General features: G+C 41.0%; 1 protein-coding gene across 2 annotated transcripts in view; it reads left to right on the forward strand.

The window, feature by feature from the left end:
* Positions 1-20,300, forward strand: part of LOC129858926 (solute carrier family 35 member G2-like) — a 78,945-nt gene extending 58,645 nt beyond the window's left edge. For both annotated transcript variants that reach the window (XM_055928166.1, XM_055928165.1), the window contains exon 2: positions 18,914-20,300. In XM_055928166.1, coding sequence (XP_055784141.1) covers positions 18,934-20,214 — 1,281 coding nt within the window. In that variant the 5' untranslated portion in view covers positions 18,914-18,933 and the 3' untranslated portion in view covers positions 20,215-20,300. The remainder of the gene's footprint in view (positions 1-18,913) is intronic.
* Positions 20,301-20,663: the final 363 nt, after the last annotated feature.

Consider the following 20,663-nt stretch of genomic DNA (forward strand, 5'->3'; position numbering starts at 1 on the left):
TCAGATGGCGCTGGGGAGACGGATGGCTCAGATGGCGCTTGGCAGACGGGCAGTTCAGTCATTGCAGTGCAGACGGCAGACTCCTGCCGGCTGAGGCGCATAGTAGGCCTGGTGCGTGGTGCCGGGACTGGTGGCACCGGGCTGGGGACACGCATCTCAGGGCTAGTGCGGGGAGCAGCAACAGGACGCACAGGACTCTGGGGACACACAGGAGGCTTGGTGCGTGGTTTAGACACTGGTGGTAAAGGGCTGGAGACACGCACCATATAGCTAGTGCGCGGAGGAGGCACTGGTGGTACTGGATTGGGGCGGGGAGGTGGCACCGGAAATACCGGACCGTGCAGGCGTACTGGCTCCCTTGAACGCCGAGCCTGCCCAACCTTACCTGGTTCTATGCTCCCCGTCGCCTGACCAGTGCGGGGAGGTGGAATAACCCGCACCGGCCTATGTAGGCGAACCGGGGACACCATGCGTAAGGCTGGTGCCATGTACGCCGGCCCGAGGAGACGCACTGGTGACCAGATGCGTTGGGCCGGCTTCATGACATATGGCTCAACGCTCAGTCTAGCCCGGCCGATACGTGGAGCTGCAATGTACCGAACCGGGCTATGCACGCGTACAGGAGACACCGTGCGCTCTACTGCGTAACACGGTGTCTGCCCGTACTCCCGCTCTCCACGGTAAGTACAGGGAGTAGGCGCAGGTTTCCTACCTGACTTCGCCACACTCCCTTTAAGGCCCCCCCCAAGAAATTTTTGGGGTGTACTCACGGGTTTCCAGCCTTGTCTCCGTGCTGCCTCCTCATATCGCCTCCTCTCGGCTTTCGCTGCCTCCAGCTCTTCACGAGGGAGGCGATATTCTCCAGGTTGATCCCAAGGTCCATCTCTTTCCAATTCGTCCTCCCAACTCCAGAGATCCTGTGTAGGTAGGTCCTGTTGCCGCCTTCCATGCCGCTTGGTCCTATGGTGGGTAATTCTGTCACGATCGTGTGGCGGATTGACGGACCAAAATGCAGCTTTTGGAAAATAAGCCATCTTCTTTATTAAACACAACACGAAGATGAACACGACACAAAAACTCTATACAAAATAACAAAACAACAAAACGACTGTGAAGCTACAAACGTTGTGCACAAACATACAGGCTACTAACGTTCTTACATAGACAATTACCCACAACCAATGAGAGCCTATGGCTACCCTAAATAAGGCTCCCAATCAGAGACAACCGAAATCAGCTGTCTCTAATTGGGAACTCATTCAGGCAACCATAGACTCTCCTAGATAACTAACCACCATAGACAATGCTAAACATCTACACTCAACCCAAAACCATATACTACACCCATTAACCCCTTTACCAAATAAACACCCAAAACAACAAAACATAAACATTCCCCATGTCACACCCTGACCTAACTAAAATAATAAAGAAAACAAAGAATAATAAGGCCAGGGCGTGACATAACCCTCCCCTTGAGGCGCGAACTCCGGGCGCACCATACACAGTCTAGGGGAGGGTCTGGGTGGGCTCCCCTCCACGGTGGCGGCTCCGGCTCTGGTCGTAGTCCCCTCGTCACCACAGTACCTAACCACCTCCTAGGCTTTCTCCAAACGACACCCCTCCACATTAACCCCATTGCATTAAGGGGCAGTTCCGGACTAAAGGACAGTACCAGGGTAAGGAACAGTACCAGGATAAGGGGCAGTACCAGGATAAGGGGCAGTACCAGGGTAAGGGGCAGCACCAGGGTAAGGGGCAGCACCAGGGTAAGGGGCAGCACCAGGGTAAGGGGCAGCACCAGGGTAAGGGGCAGCTCCGGACTGAGGAATGGCAGCTCCGGACTGAGGGACTGCAGCTCCGGACTGAGGGACTGCAGCTCCGGACTGAGGGACGGCCCATGGCTGGCTGACAGATCTGGCTGCTCATGGCTGGCTAACGGATCTGGCTGCTCATGGCTGGCTAACTGATCTGGCTGCTCATGGCTGGCTGACGGATCTGGCTGCTCATGGCTGGCTGACGAATCTGGCTGCTCATGGCTGGCTGACGGATCTGGCTGCTCATGGCTAGCTGACGGATCTGGCTGCTCATGGCTAGCTGACGGATCTGGCTGCTCATGGCTAGCTGACGGATCTGGCTGCTCATGGCTAGCTGACGGATCTGGCTGCTCATGGCTAGCTGACGGATCTGGCTGCTCATGGCTAGCTGACGGATCTGGCTGCTCATGGCTAACTGACGGATCTGGCTGCTCATGGCTAGCTGACGGATCTGGCTGCTCATGGCTAGCTGACGGATCTGGCTGCTCATGGCTGGCTGACGGATCTGGCTGCTCATGGCTGGCTGACTGATCTGGCTGCTCCTGTCTGGTTGGCGGCTCTGGCAGATCCTGTCTGGTTGGCGGCTCTGGCAGATCCTGTCTGGTTGGCGGCTCTGGCAGATCCTGTCTGACGGACGGCTCAGTGGGCTCATGGCAGACGGGCGGCTTTGCAGGCTCATGGCAGACGGGCGGCTTTGCAGGCTCATTGCAGACGGATGGCTCAGATGGCGCTGGGGAGACGGATGGCTCAGATGGCGCTGGGGAGACGGATGGCTCAGATGGCGCTTGGCAGACGGGCAGTTCAGTCATTGCAGTGCAGACGGCAGACTCCTGCCGGCTGAGGCGCATAGTAGGCCTGGTGCGTGGTGCCGGGACTGGTGGCACCGGGCTGGGGACACGCATCTCAGGGCTAGTGCGGGGAGCAGCAACAGGACGCACAGGACTCTGGGGACACACAGGAGGCTTGGTGCGTGGTTTAGACACTGGTGGTAAAGGGCTGGAGACACGCACCATATAGCTAGTGCGCGGAGGAGGCACTGGTGGTACTGGATTGGGGCGGGGAGGTGGCACCGGAAATACCGGACCGTGCAGGCGTACTGGCTCCCTTGAACGCCGAGCCTGCCCAACCTTACCTGGTTCTATGCTCCCCGTCGCCTGACCAGTGCGGGGAGGTGGAATAACCCGCACCGGCCTTTGTAGGCGAACCGGGGACACCATGCGTAAGGCTGGTGCCATGTACGCCGGCCCGAGGAGACGCACTGGTGACCAGATGCGTTGGGCCGGCTTCATGACATATGGCTCAACGCTCAGTCTAGCCCGGCCGATACGTGGAGCTGAAATGTACCGAACCGGGCTATGCACGCGTACAGGAGACACCGTGCGCTCTACTGCGTAACACGGTGTCTGCCCGTACTCTCGCTCTCCACGGTAAGTACAGGGAGTAGGCGCAGGTTTCCTACCTGACTTCGCCACACTCCCTTTAAGGCCCCCCCCAAGAAATTTTTGGGTTGTACTCACGGGCTTCCAGCCTTGTCTCCGTGCTGCCTCCTCATATCGCCTCCTCTCGTCTTTCGCTGCCTCCAGCTCTTCACGAGGGAGGCGATATTCTCCAGGTTGATCCCACGGCCCCTTACCATCCAGTATCTCCTCCCATGTCCAGAAATCCTTTGTGGGTAGGTCCTGTTGCCGCCTTCCATGCCGCTTGGTCCTATGGTGGGTAATTCTGTCACGATCGTGTGGCGGATTGACGGACCAAAATGCAGCTTTTGGAAAATAAGCCATCTTCTTTTATTATACCACGAAGATGAACAAGACACAAAAACACTTTAACAAAACAAGAAAACAACAAAACGACCGTGAAGCTACAAACGTTGTGCACAAACATACAGGCTACTAACGTTCTTACATAGACAATTACCCACAACCAATGAGAGCCTATGGCTACCCTAAATAAGGCTCCCAATCAGAGACAACCGAAATCAGCTGTCTCTAATTGGGAACTCATTCAGGTAACCATAGACTCTCCTAGATAACTAACCAACATAGACAACACTAGACATATACACTCAACACAAAACCATCTACTACACCCCATAACCCCTTTACCAAATAAACACCCAAAACCAACAAAACATAAACATTACCCATGTCACACCCTGACCTAACTAAAATAATAAAGAAAACAAAGAATAATAAGGCCAGGTCGTGACAGTTACCTCCCTCACACGCCAGCCACCTCCCTCAAACTCACACTCCAGTTACCTACCTACCTCACAAGTATATTTTTTATTGTTTAACACTTTTTTGGTTACCACATGATTCCATATATGTTATTTCATAGTTTTCATGTCTTCACTATAATTCTACAATGTAGAAAATAGTAAAAATAAAGAAAAACCATGGAATGAGTAAATGTTTCCAGACTTTTGACTGGTACTGTATATTTTATGAAACATGCTTTGCTAGCTATCGCAGCATGCTGTCTACATGTATTTATAGCCCATATATTTACACATACACTATATGTACAAAAGTATGTGGACACCCATTCAAATTAGTGGATTTGGATATTTCAGCCACCTGACAGGTGGTATAAAATCGAGCACACAGACATGAAATCTCCATAGACAAAAATGTGTAGTAGAATGGCCTTACTGAAGGGCTCAGTGACTTTCAACAAATCAATTCGTCAAATTTATGCCCTACTTGAGCTGCCCCGGTCAACTATAAGTCATTTTATTGTGAAGTGGAAATGTCTAGGAGCAACAACGGCTCAGCCGTGAAGTGGTAGACCACACAAGCTCAGAATGGGATCACTGAGTGCTGAAGCGCGCAGTTTGTAAAAAATCATCTGTCCTCGGTTGCAACACTCAATACCGAGTTCCAAACTGCCTCTAGAAGCAACGTCAGCGCAATAACTGTTCGTCGGGAGCTTCATGAAATGGGTTTCCATGGCCGAGCAGCTGCAAAACAAGCCTAAGATCACCATGCGCAATGCCAAGCGTCGGCTGGATTGGTGTAAAGCTCACCGTCATTGGACTCTGGAGCAGTGGAAACACGTCCTCTGGAGTGATGAATCACGCTTCACCATCTGGCAGTCCGACGGATTAATCTGCGTTTGGTGGATGTCAGGAGAACGCTACCTGCCTGAATGCATAGTGCCCACGTTAAGTTTGGTGGTGGAGGAATAATGGTCTGTTTTTCATGGTTCAGGCCCCTTAGTTCCAGTGAAGGGAAATCTTAACGCTACAGCATACAATGACATTAAAGACGATTCTGTGCTTCCAACTTTGTCCCCGCAGCAATGTTCCAACATCTAGTGGAAAGCCTTCCCAGAAGAGTGGAGGCTGTTATAGCAGCAATGTTCCAACATCTAGTGGAAAGCCTTCCCAGAAGAGTGGAGGCTGTTATAGCAGCAATGTTCCAACATCTAGTGGAAAGCCTTCCCAGAAGAGTGGAGGCTGTTATAGCAGCAATGTTCCAACATCTAGTGGAAAGCCTTCCCAGAAGAGTGGAGACTGTTATAGCAGCAATGTTCCAACATCTAGTGGAAAGCCTTCCCAGAAGAGTGGAGGCTATTATACCAGCAATGTTCCAACATCTAGTGGAAAGCCTTCCCAGAAGAGTGGAGGCTGTTATAGCAGCAATGTTCCAACATCTAGTGGAAAGCCTTCCCAGAAGAGTGGAGGCTGTTATAGCAGCAATGTTCCAACATCTAGTGGAAAGCCTTCCCAGAAGAGTGGAGGCTGTTATAGCAGCAATGTTCCAACATCTAATGGAAAGCCTTCCCAGAAGAGTGGAGGCTGTTAACGCAGCAAAGGGGGGACCAACTCCATATTAATGCACATTTGATTTTGGAATGAGATGTTTGACGAGCAGGTGTCCACATACTTTTGGTCATGTAGTGTATATGTCTAGCACAAGTATATAAAATGCATGCTATGGATACACAATACATGTAAATATTATGTATATACACTGAGTATACTAAATATTAGGAACACCTTCCTATCTGCAAGCATGACCAATGGCATTACACGTCGTTGAAGTATTGCATTGGCAGAAAGCAACAGGAGGAAGTGCTGCCTCCTTGTGGTGAAATATATAATGACACTCTTTTTCTTATCAAACTGAAAAGGAAGCTAATGTTTAGCATAACAAGATGGAGTCGTTTGCCATTTGTGAGAAAAGCGGAAATCGATTTATCTATGCATTCTAAAAATAATTACAAATCTATTTCCGATTTATTTATTCAATTTCCATGAGCATTGCAGAATAAATTCCTCACATTTTCCGACTGTGATGGTTTCATGCTGGTGAAAATAGTCTATAGACCTAGCAACAATGGATAGGTTACCATTCGTCCCATCTCTCATTTAATTGGACCCACTGCACAGTATTAGATAGATAGGCTACCATTCGTCCCATCTCTCATTTAATTGGACCCACTGCACAGTATTAGATAGATAGACTACCGGTATTCTAGGTATTTTGCTCCATGCGATCCAAAGCCATGTTTATCGGGAGAACTGACCTTTCACCTTTTCCATTGATGTTTGTCGGCTACGTCTGGATGCTGTAATGTCACACAATATTTAATTTACAACATATACACTACCATTGAACAGTTTGGGGCCACTTAGAAATGTCCTTGTTTTCCATGAAAACAGACATGAAATGAGTTGCAAAATGAATAGGAAATATAGTCCAGACGTTGACAAGGTTATAAATAATGATTTTCTATTGAAATAATAATTGTGTCCTTCAAACTTTGCTTTCGTCAAAGAATTCTCCATTTGCAGCAATTACAGCCAGTCAGTATATTACTACCAGTCAGTATATTACTATCAGTCAGTATATTACTACCAGTATATTACTACCAGTATATTACTACCAGTCAGTATATTACTACCAGTCAGTATATTACCACCAGTCAGTATATTACTATCAGTCAGTATATTACTACCAGTATATTACTACCAGTCAGTATATTACCACCAATCAGTATATTACTATAAGTCAGTATATTACTACCAGTATATTACTACAAGTCAGTATATTACCACCAGTCAGTATATTACTACCAGTCAGTATATTACTACCAGTCAGTATATTACTACCAGTCAGTATATTACTACCAGTCAGTATATTAATACCAGTCAGTATATTACCATCAGTCAGTATATTACTACAAGTCAGTATATTACTACCAGTCAGTATATTACTACCAGTCAGTATATTACTACCAGTCAGTATATTACCACAGGTCAGTATATTACTACCAGTCAGTATTTTACTACCAGTCAGTATATTACTACCAGTCAGTATATTAATACCAGTATATTACTACCAGTCAGTATATTACCACCAGTCAGTATATTACCACCAGTCAGTATATTACCACAGGTCAGTATATTACTACCAGTCAGTATATTACTACCAGTCAGTATATTACTACCAGTCAGTATATTACCACCAGTCAGTATATTACTACCAGTCAGTATATTACTACCAGTCAGTATATTACTACCAGTCAGTATATTACTACCAGTCAGTATATTACAACCAGTCAGTATATTACTACCAGTCAGTATATTACTACCAGTATATTACTACCAGTCAGTATATTACTACCAGTCAGTATATTAATACCAGTCAGTATATTACTATCAGTCAGTATATTACTACCAGTATATTACTACAAGTCAGTATATTACCACCAGTCAGTATATTACTACCAGTCAGTATATTACTACCAGTCAGTATATTACCACCAGTCAGTATATTACTACCAGTCAGTATATTACTACCAGTCAGTATATTACTACCAGTCAGTATATTAATACCAGTCAGTATATTACCATCAGTCAGTATATTACTACAAGTCAGTATATTACTACCAGTCAGTATATTACTACCAGTCAGTATATTACTACCAGTCAGTATATTACCACAGGTCAGTATATTACTACCAGTCAGTATATTACTACCAGTCAGTATATTACTACCAGTCAGTATATTAATACCAGTATATTACTACCAGTCAGTATATTACCACCAGTCAGTATATTACCACCAGTCAGTATATTACCACAGGTCAGTATATTACTACCAGTCAGTATATTACTACCAGTCAGTATATTACTACCAGTCAGTATATTACCACCAGTCAGTATATTACTACCAGTCAGTATATTTTCTACCAGTCAGTATATTACTACCAGTCAGTATATTACTACCAGTCAGTATATTACTACCAGTCAGTATATTACAACCAGTCAGTATATTACTACCAGTCAGTATATTACTACCAGTATATTACTACCAGTATATTACTACCAGTCAGTATATTAATACCAGTCAGTATATTACTACCAGTCAGTATATTACTACCAGTCAGTATATTACTACCAGTCAGTATATTACAACCAGTCAGTATATTACTACCAGTCAGTATATTACTACCAGTATATTACTACCAGTATATTACTACCAGTCAGTATATTACTGCCAGTCAGTATATTACCACCAGTCAGTATATTACTACCAGTCAGTATATTAATACCAGTATATTACCACCAGTATATTACCACCAGTCAGTATATTACCACCAGTCAGTATATTACTACCAGTCAGTATATTACTACCAGTCAGTATATTAATACCAGTCAGTATATTACTACCAGTCAGTATATTACTACCAGTATATTACTACCAGTCACCATATTACTACCAGTCAGTATATTACCACCAGTCAGTATATTACCACCAGTCAGTATATTACTACCAGTCAGTATATTACTACCAGTCAGTATATTACTATCAGTCAGTATATTACTACCAGTATATTACTACAAGTCAGTATATTACTACCAGTCAGTATATTACTACCAGTCAGTATAGTACCACCAGTCAGTATATTACTACCAGTCAGTATATTACCACCAGTCAGTATATTACCACCAGTCAGTATATTACCACCAGTCAGTATATTACCACCAGTCAGTATATTACCACCAGTCAGTATATTACCACCAGTCAGTATATTACCACTAGTCAGTATATTACTACCAGTCAGTATATTTCTACCAGTCAGTATATTACTACCAGTCAGTATATTACTACCAGTCAGTATATTACTATCAGTCAGTATATTACTACCAGTATATTGCTACCAGTCAGTATATTACTACCAGTCAGTATATTACCACCAGTCAGTATATTACTATCAGTCAGTATATTACTACCAGTATATTACTACCAGTCAGTATATTTCTACCAGTCAGTATATTACTACCAGTCAGTATATTACTACCAGTCAGTATATTACTATCAGTCAGTATATTACTACCAGTATATTACTACCAGTCAGTATATTACTACCAGTCAGTATATTACCACCAGTCAGTATATTACTATCAGTCAGTATATTACTACCAGTATATTACTACCAGTCAGTATATTACCACCAGTCAGTATATTACTATAAGTCAGTATATTACTACCAGTATATTACTACAAGTCAGTATATTACCACCAGTCAGTATATTACTACCAGTCAGTATATTACTACCAGTCAGTATATTACCACCAGTCAGTATATTACTACCAGTCAGTATATTACTACCAGTCAGTATATTACTACCAGTCAGTATATTACTACCAGTCAGTATATTAATACCAGTCAGTATATTACCATCAGTCAGTATATTACTACAAGTCAGTATATTACTACCAGTCAGTATATTACTACCAGTCAGTATATTACTACCAGTCAGTATATTACCACAGGTCAGTATATTACTACCAGTCAGTATATTACTACCAGTCAGTATATTACTACCAGTCAGTATATTAATACCAGTATATTACTACCAGTCAGTATATTACCACCAGTCAGTATATTACCACCAGTCAGTATATTACCACAGGTCAGTATATTACTACCAGTCAGTATATTACTACCAGTCAGTATATTACTACCAGTCAGTATATTACCACCAGTCAGTATATTACTACCAGTCAGTATATTACTACCAGTCAGTATATTACTACCAGTCAGTATATTACTACCAGTCAGTATATTACAACCAGTCAGTATATTACTACCAGTCAGTATACTACTACCAGTATATTACTACCAGTATATTACTACCAGTCAGTATATTAATACCAGTCAGTATATTACTACCAGTCAGTATATTACTACCAGTCAGTATATTACTACCAGTCAGTATATTACAACCAGTCAGTATATTACTACCAGTCAGTATATTACTACCAGTATATTACTACCAGTATATTACTACCAGTCAGTATATTACTGCCAGTCAGTATATTACCACCAGTCAGTATATTACTACCAGTCACTATATTAATACCAGTATATTACCACCAGTATATTACCACCAGTCAGTATATTACCACCAGTCAGTATATTACTACCAGTCAGTATATTACTACCAGTCAGTATATTAATACCAGTCAGTATATTACTACCAGTCAGTATATTACTACCAGTATATTACTACCAGTCACCATATTACTACCAGTCAGTATATTACCACCAGTCAGTATATTACCACCAGTCAGTATATTACTACCAGTCAGTATATTACTACCAGTCAGAATATTACTATCAGTCAGTATATTACTACCAGTATATTACTACAAGTCAGTATATTACTACCAGTCAGTATATTACCACCAGTCAGTATTTTACTACCAGTCAGTATATTACTACCAGTCAGTATATTACCACCAGTCAGTATATTACTACCAGTCAGTATATTACCACCAGTCAGTATATTACCACCAGTATATTACCACCAGTCAGTATATTACTACCAGTCAGTATATTACTACCAGTCAGTATATTACTACCAGTCAGTATATTACTACCAGTCAGTATATTACTACCAGTCAGTATATTACCACCAGTCAGTATATTACTACCAGTCAGTATATTACCACCAGTCAGTATATTACTACCAGTCAGTATATTACTACCAGTCAGTATATTACTAGCAGTCAGTATATTACCACCAGTCAGTATATTACTACCAGTCAGTATATTACTACCAGTCAGTATATTACTACCAGTATATTACTACCAGTCAGTATATTACTACCAGTCAGTATATTACTACCAGTATATTACTACCAGTCAGTATATTACTACCAGTCAGTATATTACTACCAGTATATTACTACCAGTCAGTATATTACTACCAGTCAGTATATTACTACCAGTCAGTATATTACTACCAGTCAGTATATTACTACCAGTCAGTATATTACTACCAGTATATTACTACCAGTCAGTATATTACTACCAGTCAGTATATTACTACCAGTCAGTATATTACTACCAGTCAGTATATTACCACCAGTCAGTATATTACTACCAGTCAGTATATTACCACCAGTCAGTATATTACCACCAGTCAGTATATTACCACCAGTCAGTATATTACTACCAGTCAGTATATTACTACCAGTCAGTATATTACCACCAGTCAGTATATTACTACCAGTCAGTATATTACTACCAGTCAGTATATTACCTCCAGTCAGTATATTACTACCAGTCAGTATATTACTACCAGTCAGTATATTACTACCAGTATATTACCACCAGTCAGTATATTACTACCAGTCAGTATATTAGTACCAGTATATTACCACCAGTCAGTATATTACTACCAGTCAGCATATTACTACCAGTATATTACTACCAGTCAGTATATTACTACCAGTAAGTATATTACTACCAGTCAGTATATTACTACCAGTCAGTATATTACTACCAGTCAGTATATTACTACCAGTATATTACCACCAGTCAGTATATTACTACCAGTCAGTATATTAATACCAGTCAGTATATTACCACCAGTCAGTATATTACCACCAGTCAGTATATTACCACCAGTCAGTATATTACTACCAGTCAGCATATTACTACCAGTATATTACTACCAGTCAGTATATTACTACCAGTCAGTATATTACTACCAGTCAGTATATTACTACCAGTCAGTATATTACTACCAGTCAGTATATTACTACCAGTCAGTATATTACAACCAGTCAGTATATTACCACCAGTCAGTATATTACCACCAGTCAGTATATTAATACCAGTCAGTATATTACTACCAGTCAGTATATTACTATCAGTATATTACTACCAGTCAGTATATTACTACCAGTCAGTATATTACTACCAGTATATTACTACCAGTCAGTATATTACTACCAGTCAGTATATTACCACCAGTCAGTATATTACTACCAGTCAGTATATTACTACCAGTCAGTATATTATTACCAGTCAGTATATTACTACCAGTCAGTATATTAATACCAGTCAGTATATTACCATCAGTCAGTATATTACTACAAGTCAGTATATTACTACCAGTCAGTATATTACTACCAGTCAGTATATTACTACCAGTCAGTATATTACCACAGGTCAGTATATTACTACCAGTCAGTATATTACTACCAGTCAGTATATTACTACCAGTCAGTATATTAATACCAGTATATTACTACCAGTCAGTATATTACCACCAGTCAGTATATTACCACCAGTCAGTATATTACCACAGGTCAGTATATTACTACCAGTCAGTATATTACCACCAGTCAGTATATTACTACCAGTCAGTATATTACTACCAGTCAGTATATTACTACCAGTCAGTATATTACTACCAGTCAGTATATTACAACCAGTCAGTATATTACTACCAGTCAGTATATTACTACCAGTATATTACTACCAGTATATTACTACCAGTCAGTATATTAATACCAGTCAGTATATTACTACCAGTCAGTATATTACTACCAGTCAGTATATTACTACCAGTCAGTATATTACAACCAGTCAGTATATTACTACCAGTCAGTATATTACTACCAGTATATTACTACCAGTATATTACTACCAGTCAGTATATTACTGCCAGTCAGTATATTACCACCAGTCAGTATATTACTACCAGTCACTATATTAATACCAGTATATTACCACCAGTATATTACCACCAGTCAGTATATTACCACCAGTCAGTATATTACTACCAGTCAGTATATTACTACCAGTCAGTATATTAATACCAGTCAGTATATTACTACCAGTCAGTATATTACTACCAGTATATTACTACCAGTCACCATATTACTACCAGTCAGTATATTACCACCAGTCAGTATATTACCACCAGTCAGTATATTACTACCAGTCAGTATATTACTACCAGTCAGAATATTACTATCAGTCAGTATATTACTACCAGTATATTACTACAAGTCAGTATATTACTACCAGTCAGTATATTACCACCAGTCAGTATTTTACTACCAGTCAGTATATTACTACCAGTCAGTATATTACCACCAGTCAGTATATTACTACCAGTCAGTATATTACCACCAGTCAGTATATTACCACCAGTATATTACCACCAGTCAGTATATTACTACCAGTCAGTATATTACTACCAGTCAGTATATTACTACCAGTCAGTATATTACTACCAGTCAGTATATTACTACCAGTCAGTATATTACCACCAGTCAGTATATTACTACCAGTCAGTATATTACCACCAGTCAGTATATTACTACCAGTCAGTATATTACTACCAGTCAGTATATTACTAGCAGTCAGTATATTACCACCAGTCAGTATATTACTACCAGTCAGTGTATTACTACCAGTCAGTATATTACTACCAGTATATTACTACCAGTCAGTATATTACTACCAGTCAGTATATTACTACCAGTATATTACTACCAGTCAGTATATTACTACCAGTCAGTATATTACTACCAGTCAGTATATTACTACCAGTATATTACTACCAGTCAGTATATTACTACCAGTCAGTATATTACTACCAGTCAGTATATTACTACCAGTCAGTATATTAATACCAGTATATTACTACCAGTCAGTATATTACCACCAGTCAGTATATTACCACCAGTCAGTATATTACCACAGGTCAGTATATTACTACCAGTCAGTATATTACTACCAGTCAGTATATTACTACCAGTCAGTATATTACCACCAGTCAGTATATTACTACCAGTCAGTATATTACTACCAGTCAGTATATTACTACCAGTCAGTATATTACTACCAGTCAGTATATTACAACCAGTCAGTATATTACTACCAGTCAGTATATTACTACCAGTATATTACTACCAGTATATTACTACCAGTCAGTATATTAATACCAGTCAGTATATTACTACCAGTCAGTATATTACTACCAGTCAGTATATTACTACCAGTCAGTATATTACAACCAGTCAGTATATTACTACCAGTCAGTATATTACTACCAGTATATTACTACCAGTATATTACTACCAGTCAGTATATTACTGCCAGTCAGTATATTACCACCAGTCAGTATATTACTACCAGTCACTATATTAATACCAGTATATTACCACCAGTATATTACCACCAGTCAGTATATTACCACCAGTCAGTATATTACTACCAGTCAGTATATTACTACCAGTCAGTATATTAATACCAGTCAGTATATTACTACCAGTCAGTATATTACTACCAGTATATTACTACCAGTCACCATATTACTACCAGTCAGTATATTACCACCAGTCAGTATATTACCACCAGTCAGTATATTACTACCAGTCAGTATATTACTACCAGTCAGAATATTACTATCAGTCAGTATATTACTACCAGTATATTACTACAAGTCAGTATATTACTACCAGTCAGTATATTACCACCAGTCAGTATTTTACTACCAGTCAGTATATTACTACCAGTCAGTATATTACCACCAGTCAGTATATTACTACCAGTCAGTATATTACCACCAGTCAGTATATTACCACCAGTATATTACCACCAGTCAGTATATTACTACCAGTCAGTATATTACTACCAGTCAGTATATTACTACCAGTCAGTATATTACTACCAGTCAGTATATTACTACCAGTCAGTATATTACCACCAGTCAGTATATTACTACCAGTCAGTATATTACCACCAGTCAGTATATTACTACCAGTCAGTATATTACTACCAGTCAGTATATTACTAGCAGTCAGTATATTACCACCAGTCAGTATATTACTACCAGTCAGTATATTACTACCAGTCAGTATATTACTACCAGTATATTACTACCAGTCAGTATATTACTACCAGTCAGTATATTACTACCAGTATATTACTACCAGTCAGTATATTACTACCAGTCAGTATATTACTACCAGTATATTACTACCAGTCAGTATATTACTACCAGTCAGTATATTACTACCAGTCAGTATATTACTACCAGTCAGTATATTACTACCAGTCAGTATATTACTACCAGTATATTACTACCAGTCAGTATATTACCACCAGTCAGTATATTACCACCAGTCAGTATATTACCACCAGTCAGTATATTACTACCAGTCAGTATATTACTACCAGTCAGTATATTACCACCAGTCAGTATATTACTACCAGTCAGTATATTACTACCAGTCAGTATATTACCACCAGTCAGTATATTACTACCAGTCAGTATATTACTACCAGTCAGTATATTACTACCAGTATATTACCACCAGTCAGTATATTACTACCAGTCAGTATATTAGTACCAGTATATTACCACCAGTCAGTATATTACTACCAGTCAGCATATTACTACCAGTATAATACTACCAGTCAGTATATTACTACCAGTAAGTATATTACTACCAGTCAGTATATTACTACCAGTCAGTATATTACTACCAGTCAGTATATTACTACCAGTATATTACCACCAGTCAGTATATTACTACCAGTCAGTATATTAATACCAGTCAGTATATTACCACCAGTCAGTATATTACCACCAGTCAGTATATTACCACCAGTCAGTATATTACTACCAGTCAGCATATTACTACCAGTATATTACTACCAGTCAGTATATTACTACCAGTCAGTATATTACTACCAGTCAGTATATTACTACCAGTCAGTATATTACTACCAGTCAGTATATTACAACCAGTCAGTATATTACCACCAGTCAGTATATTACCACCAGTCAGTATATTAATACCAGTCAGTATATTACTACCAGTCAGTATATTACTATCAGTATATTACTACCAGTCAGTATATTACTACCAGTCAGTATATTACTACCAGTATATTACTACCAGTCAGTATATTAATACCAGTCAGTATATTACTACCAGTCAGTATATTACTATCAGTATATTACTACCAGTCAGTATATTACCACCAGTCAGTATATTAATACCAGTCAGTATATTACTACCAGTCAGTATATTACTACCAGTATATTACTACCAGTCAGTATATTACTACCAGTATATTACTACCAGTCAGTATATTACCACCAGTCAGTATATTACCACCAGTCAGTATATTACCACCAGTCAGTATATTACTACCAGTCAGTATATTACTACCAGTCAGTATATTACTATCAGTCAGTATATTACTACCAGTATATTACTACCAGTCAGTATATTACCACCAGTATATTACTACCAGTCAGTATATTACCACCAGTCAGTATATTACTACCAGTCAGTATATTACCACCAGTATATTACCACCAGTCAGTATATTACCACCAGTCAGTATTTTACTACCAGTATATTACCACCAGTCAGTATATTACTACCAGTCAGTATATTACTACCAGTCAGTATATTACTACCAGTATATTACTACCAGTCAGTATATTACTACCAGTATATTACTACCAGTCAGTATATTACCACCAGTCAGTATATTACCACCAGTCAGTATATTACCACCAGTCAGTATATTACTACCAGTCAGTATATTACTACCAGTCAGTATATTACTATCAGTCAGTATATTACTACCAGTATATTACTACCAGTCAGTATATTACCACCAGTATATTACTACCAGTCAGTATATTACCACCAGTCAGTATATTACCACCAGTCAGTATATTACTACCAGTCAGTATATTACCACCAGTCAGTATATTACTACCAGTATATTACCACCAGTCAGTATATTACTACCAGTCAGTATATTACCACCAGTCAGTATATTACTACCAGTCAGTATATTACTACCATTCAGTATATTACTATCAGTCAGTATATTACTACCAGTATATTACTACCAGTCAGTATATTACTACCAGTATATTACTACCAGTCAGTATATTACCACCAGTCAGTATATTACCACCAGTCAGTATATTACTACCAGTCAGTATATTACCACCAGTCAGTATATTACCACCAGTCAGTATATTACTACCAGTATATTACCACCAGTCAGTATATTACTACCAGTCAGTATATTACCACCAGTCAGTATATTACCACCAGTCAGTATATTACCACCAGTCAGTATATTACTACCAGTCAGTATATTACTACCAGTCAGTATATTACTACCAGTCAGTATATTACCACCAGTCAGTATATTACTGCCAGTCAGTATATTACCACCAGTCAGTATATTACTACCAGTCAGTATATTACCACCAGTCAGTATATTACCACCAGTCAGTATATTACTACCAGTCAGTATATTACCACCAGTATATTACCACCAGTCAGTATATTACCACCAGTCAGTATTTTACTACCAGTATATTACTACCAGTCAGTATATTACTACCAGTCAGTATATTACTACCAGTCAGTATATTACTACCAGTCAGTATATTACCACCAGTCAGTATATTACTGCCAGTCAGTATATTACCACCAGTCAGTATATTACTACCAGTCAGTATATTACCACCAGTCAGTATATTACCACCAGTCAGTATATTACTACCAGTCAGTATATTAGTACCAGTATATTACCACCAGTTAGTATATTACTATCAGTCAGTATATTACTACCAGTATATTACCACCAGTCAGTATATTACTACCAGTCAGTATATTACCACCAGTATATTACCACCAGTCAGTATATTACCACCAGTCAGTATTTTACTACCAGTATATTACTACCAGTCAGTATATTACTACCAGTTAGTATATTACTACCAGTCAGTATATTACCACCAGTCAGTATATTACTACCAGTCAGTATATTACTACCAGTCAGTATATTACTATCAGTCAGTATATTACTACCAGTATATTACCACCAGTCAGTATATTACCACCAGTCAGTATATTACTACCAGTCAGTATATTACCACCAGTCAGTATATTACTACCAGTCAGTATATTACTACCAGTATATTACCACCAGTCAGTATATTACCACCAGTCAGTATATTACTACCAGTCAGTATATTACTACCAGTATATTACCACCAGTCAGTATATTACTACCAGTCAGTATATTACTACCAGTATATTACTACCAGTCAGTATATTACTACCAGTCAGTATATTACTACCAGTATATTACTACCAGTCAGTATATTACTACCAGTCAGTATATTACTACCAGTATATTACTACCAGTCAGTATATTACTACCAGTCAGTATATTACTACCAGTCAGTATATTACTACCAGTCAGTATATTACTACCAGTATATTACTACCAGTCAGTATATTACTACCAGTCAGTATATTACTACCAGTCAGTATATTACCACCAGTCAGTATATTACCACCAGTCAGTATATTACCACCAGTCAGTATATTACTACCAGTCAGTATATTAGTACCAGTATATTACCACCAGTCAGTATATTACTACCAGTCAGTATATTACTACCAGTATATTACTACCAGTCAGTATATTACTATCAGTCAGTATATTACTACCAGTCAGTATATTACTACCAGTCAGTATATTACTACCAGTCAGTATATTAATACCAGTCAGTATATTACTACCAGTCAGTATATTACCACCAGTCAGTATATTACCACCAGTCAGTATATTACTACCAGTCAGTATATTACTACCAGTCAGTATATTACTACCAGTATATTACCACCAGTCAGTATATTACTACCAGTATATTACCACCAGTATATTACCACCAGTTAGTAATGTAATCATGTTGAACTCTGACCTCTGTCCTTCTCCAGCTCTGATCTGCTGAAGGAACATGGATGTATCTGGGGGCCAGAAGCCGTATGGAGGATCTAAGAAGCGGGTAAAGATTCACCCCAATTCGGTCACAGTGAAATACGCCACCCACTTCCCCCAGCCTGGAGACGAGGGTTACGACGATGCTCCGTCCTTTGAGGACTTTGGTTCGTTTGCAGAGGCCAGCCCTGCTAAGAGACTGGTGACGGACAGTAGTAGGATGACTTTCTTTGGCACCATAGATACCCCCAGGCCGCTAGGCGGGAAGGGGCCAGTAGGTGGAGGTGTGGAGCCCCAGAGCCGGGACAAGGGTGTCGGGGGGCAGCTGGCTAGCTTCGGCGAGGCCAACGTCCTGGCGTCCCGGGTCACCTGGATGGCGTTGTTCGGGGCAGCGGTGGCTCACGGCTGCGTGGCTCTGATCACACGGCTGGCGGCGGACCGCTCCAAAGTGCCGTCCCTGGAGCTGATCTTCATCCGGTCTGTGATCCAGGTTCTGTCCATCACAGTGGTGTTTTATAACCAGGAGGAACCCTTCGGACCCAAGGGGTACCGCCTCCGGCTCTTCTTCTATGGTGTCTGCAACGTCATCTCCATCACCTGCGCCTACACCGCCTTCGCCATCGTGCCGCCTAGCAACGGCACCATCATGTGGCGCGCAACCACCACGGTGTTCAGCGGCGTGATGGCCTTCCTGTTGTTAGATGAGAGGCTGGGCTACACGGACGTAGTGACGGTGGTGGGCAGCGTGTTCGGCCTGTGTCTCGTCATGATCCCCAACGTGGCCGACGAGGACAAGTCCCGCCTCACCTTCTGGAAGGAGGCGTTCGGCTACACCATGACGGTGATGGCCGGCCTCACCGGAGCCCTGTCCATGATCGTCTACCGGGCCATCAAGGAGCGCGTCAGCATGTGGACAGCCCTGTTCACGTTCGGCTGGACGGGCACGGTGTGGGGCGCCTCCACCATGTTCGTTATGCAGGAGCCGATCATTCCCCTGGATGGGGAGACGTGGGGCTACCTCACGGGGATCTGTATCTGTTCCACCGTGGCGTTCCTGGGGGTCTACTACGCCCTCAACAAGTTCCACGCCGCCCTGGTGAGCACGGTGCAGCACCTGGAGATAGTGGTGGCCATGTTGCTTCAGCTCATGGTGCTGCGCATGGTCCCCTCCGTCTACGACGTCATCGGGGGGCTGGTCATCATGGCCAGTGTGTTTACTCTAACGGGAGTGAAGCTGTACAGGGTCAGCCGGGCTGTACGGCAGGACTACCAGGAGATACTGAACTCACCCATCAAATAGAGCCTGGACTCTCTCTCTCTCTCTCTCTCTCTCTCTCTCTCTCTCTCTCTCTCTCTCTCTCTCTCTCTCTCTCTCTCTCTCTCTCTCTCTCTATCTCTCTCTCTCTCTCTCTCTCTCTCTCTCTCTCTCTCTCTCTCTCTCTCTCTCTCTATCTATCTCTCTCTCTCTCCTTTTCTCTCTCTCGCTCTCTGTCTGTCTCTCGCTGTCTTTCTCTCTATCTGTCTCTCGCTCTCTTTCTGTCTCTTTCTCTCTCTTTCTCTCTCCTTGTCTCTCTTTCTCTCTCCTTGTCTCTCTCTCTCCCTGTCTCTCTCTATCTGTCTCTCTCTCTCTGTCTGTGTCTCACTCTCTATCTCTCTCTCTATCTGTGTCTCTCTCTCTCTGTGTCTCACTCTCTGTGTCTCACTCTCTCTGTCTCTCTTTCTCTTTCTCTCTCTCTGTGTCTCACTCTC

Source organism: Salvelinus fontinalis, chromosome 7 (assembly GCF_029448725.1).
Source record: "Salvelinus fontinalis isolate EN_2023a chromosome 7, ASM2944872v1, whole genome shotgun sequence".
NCBI classification, from domain to species: domain Eukaryota; kingdom Metazoa; phylum Chordata; class Actinopteri; order Salmoniformes; family Salmonidae; genus Salvelinus; species Salvelinus fontinalis.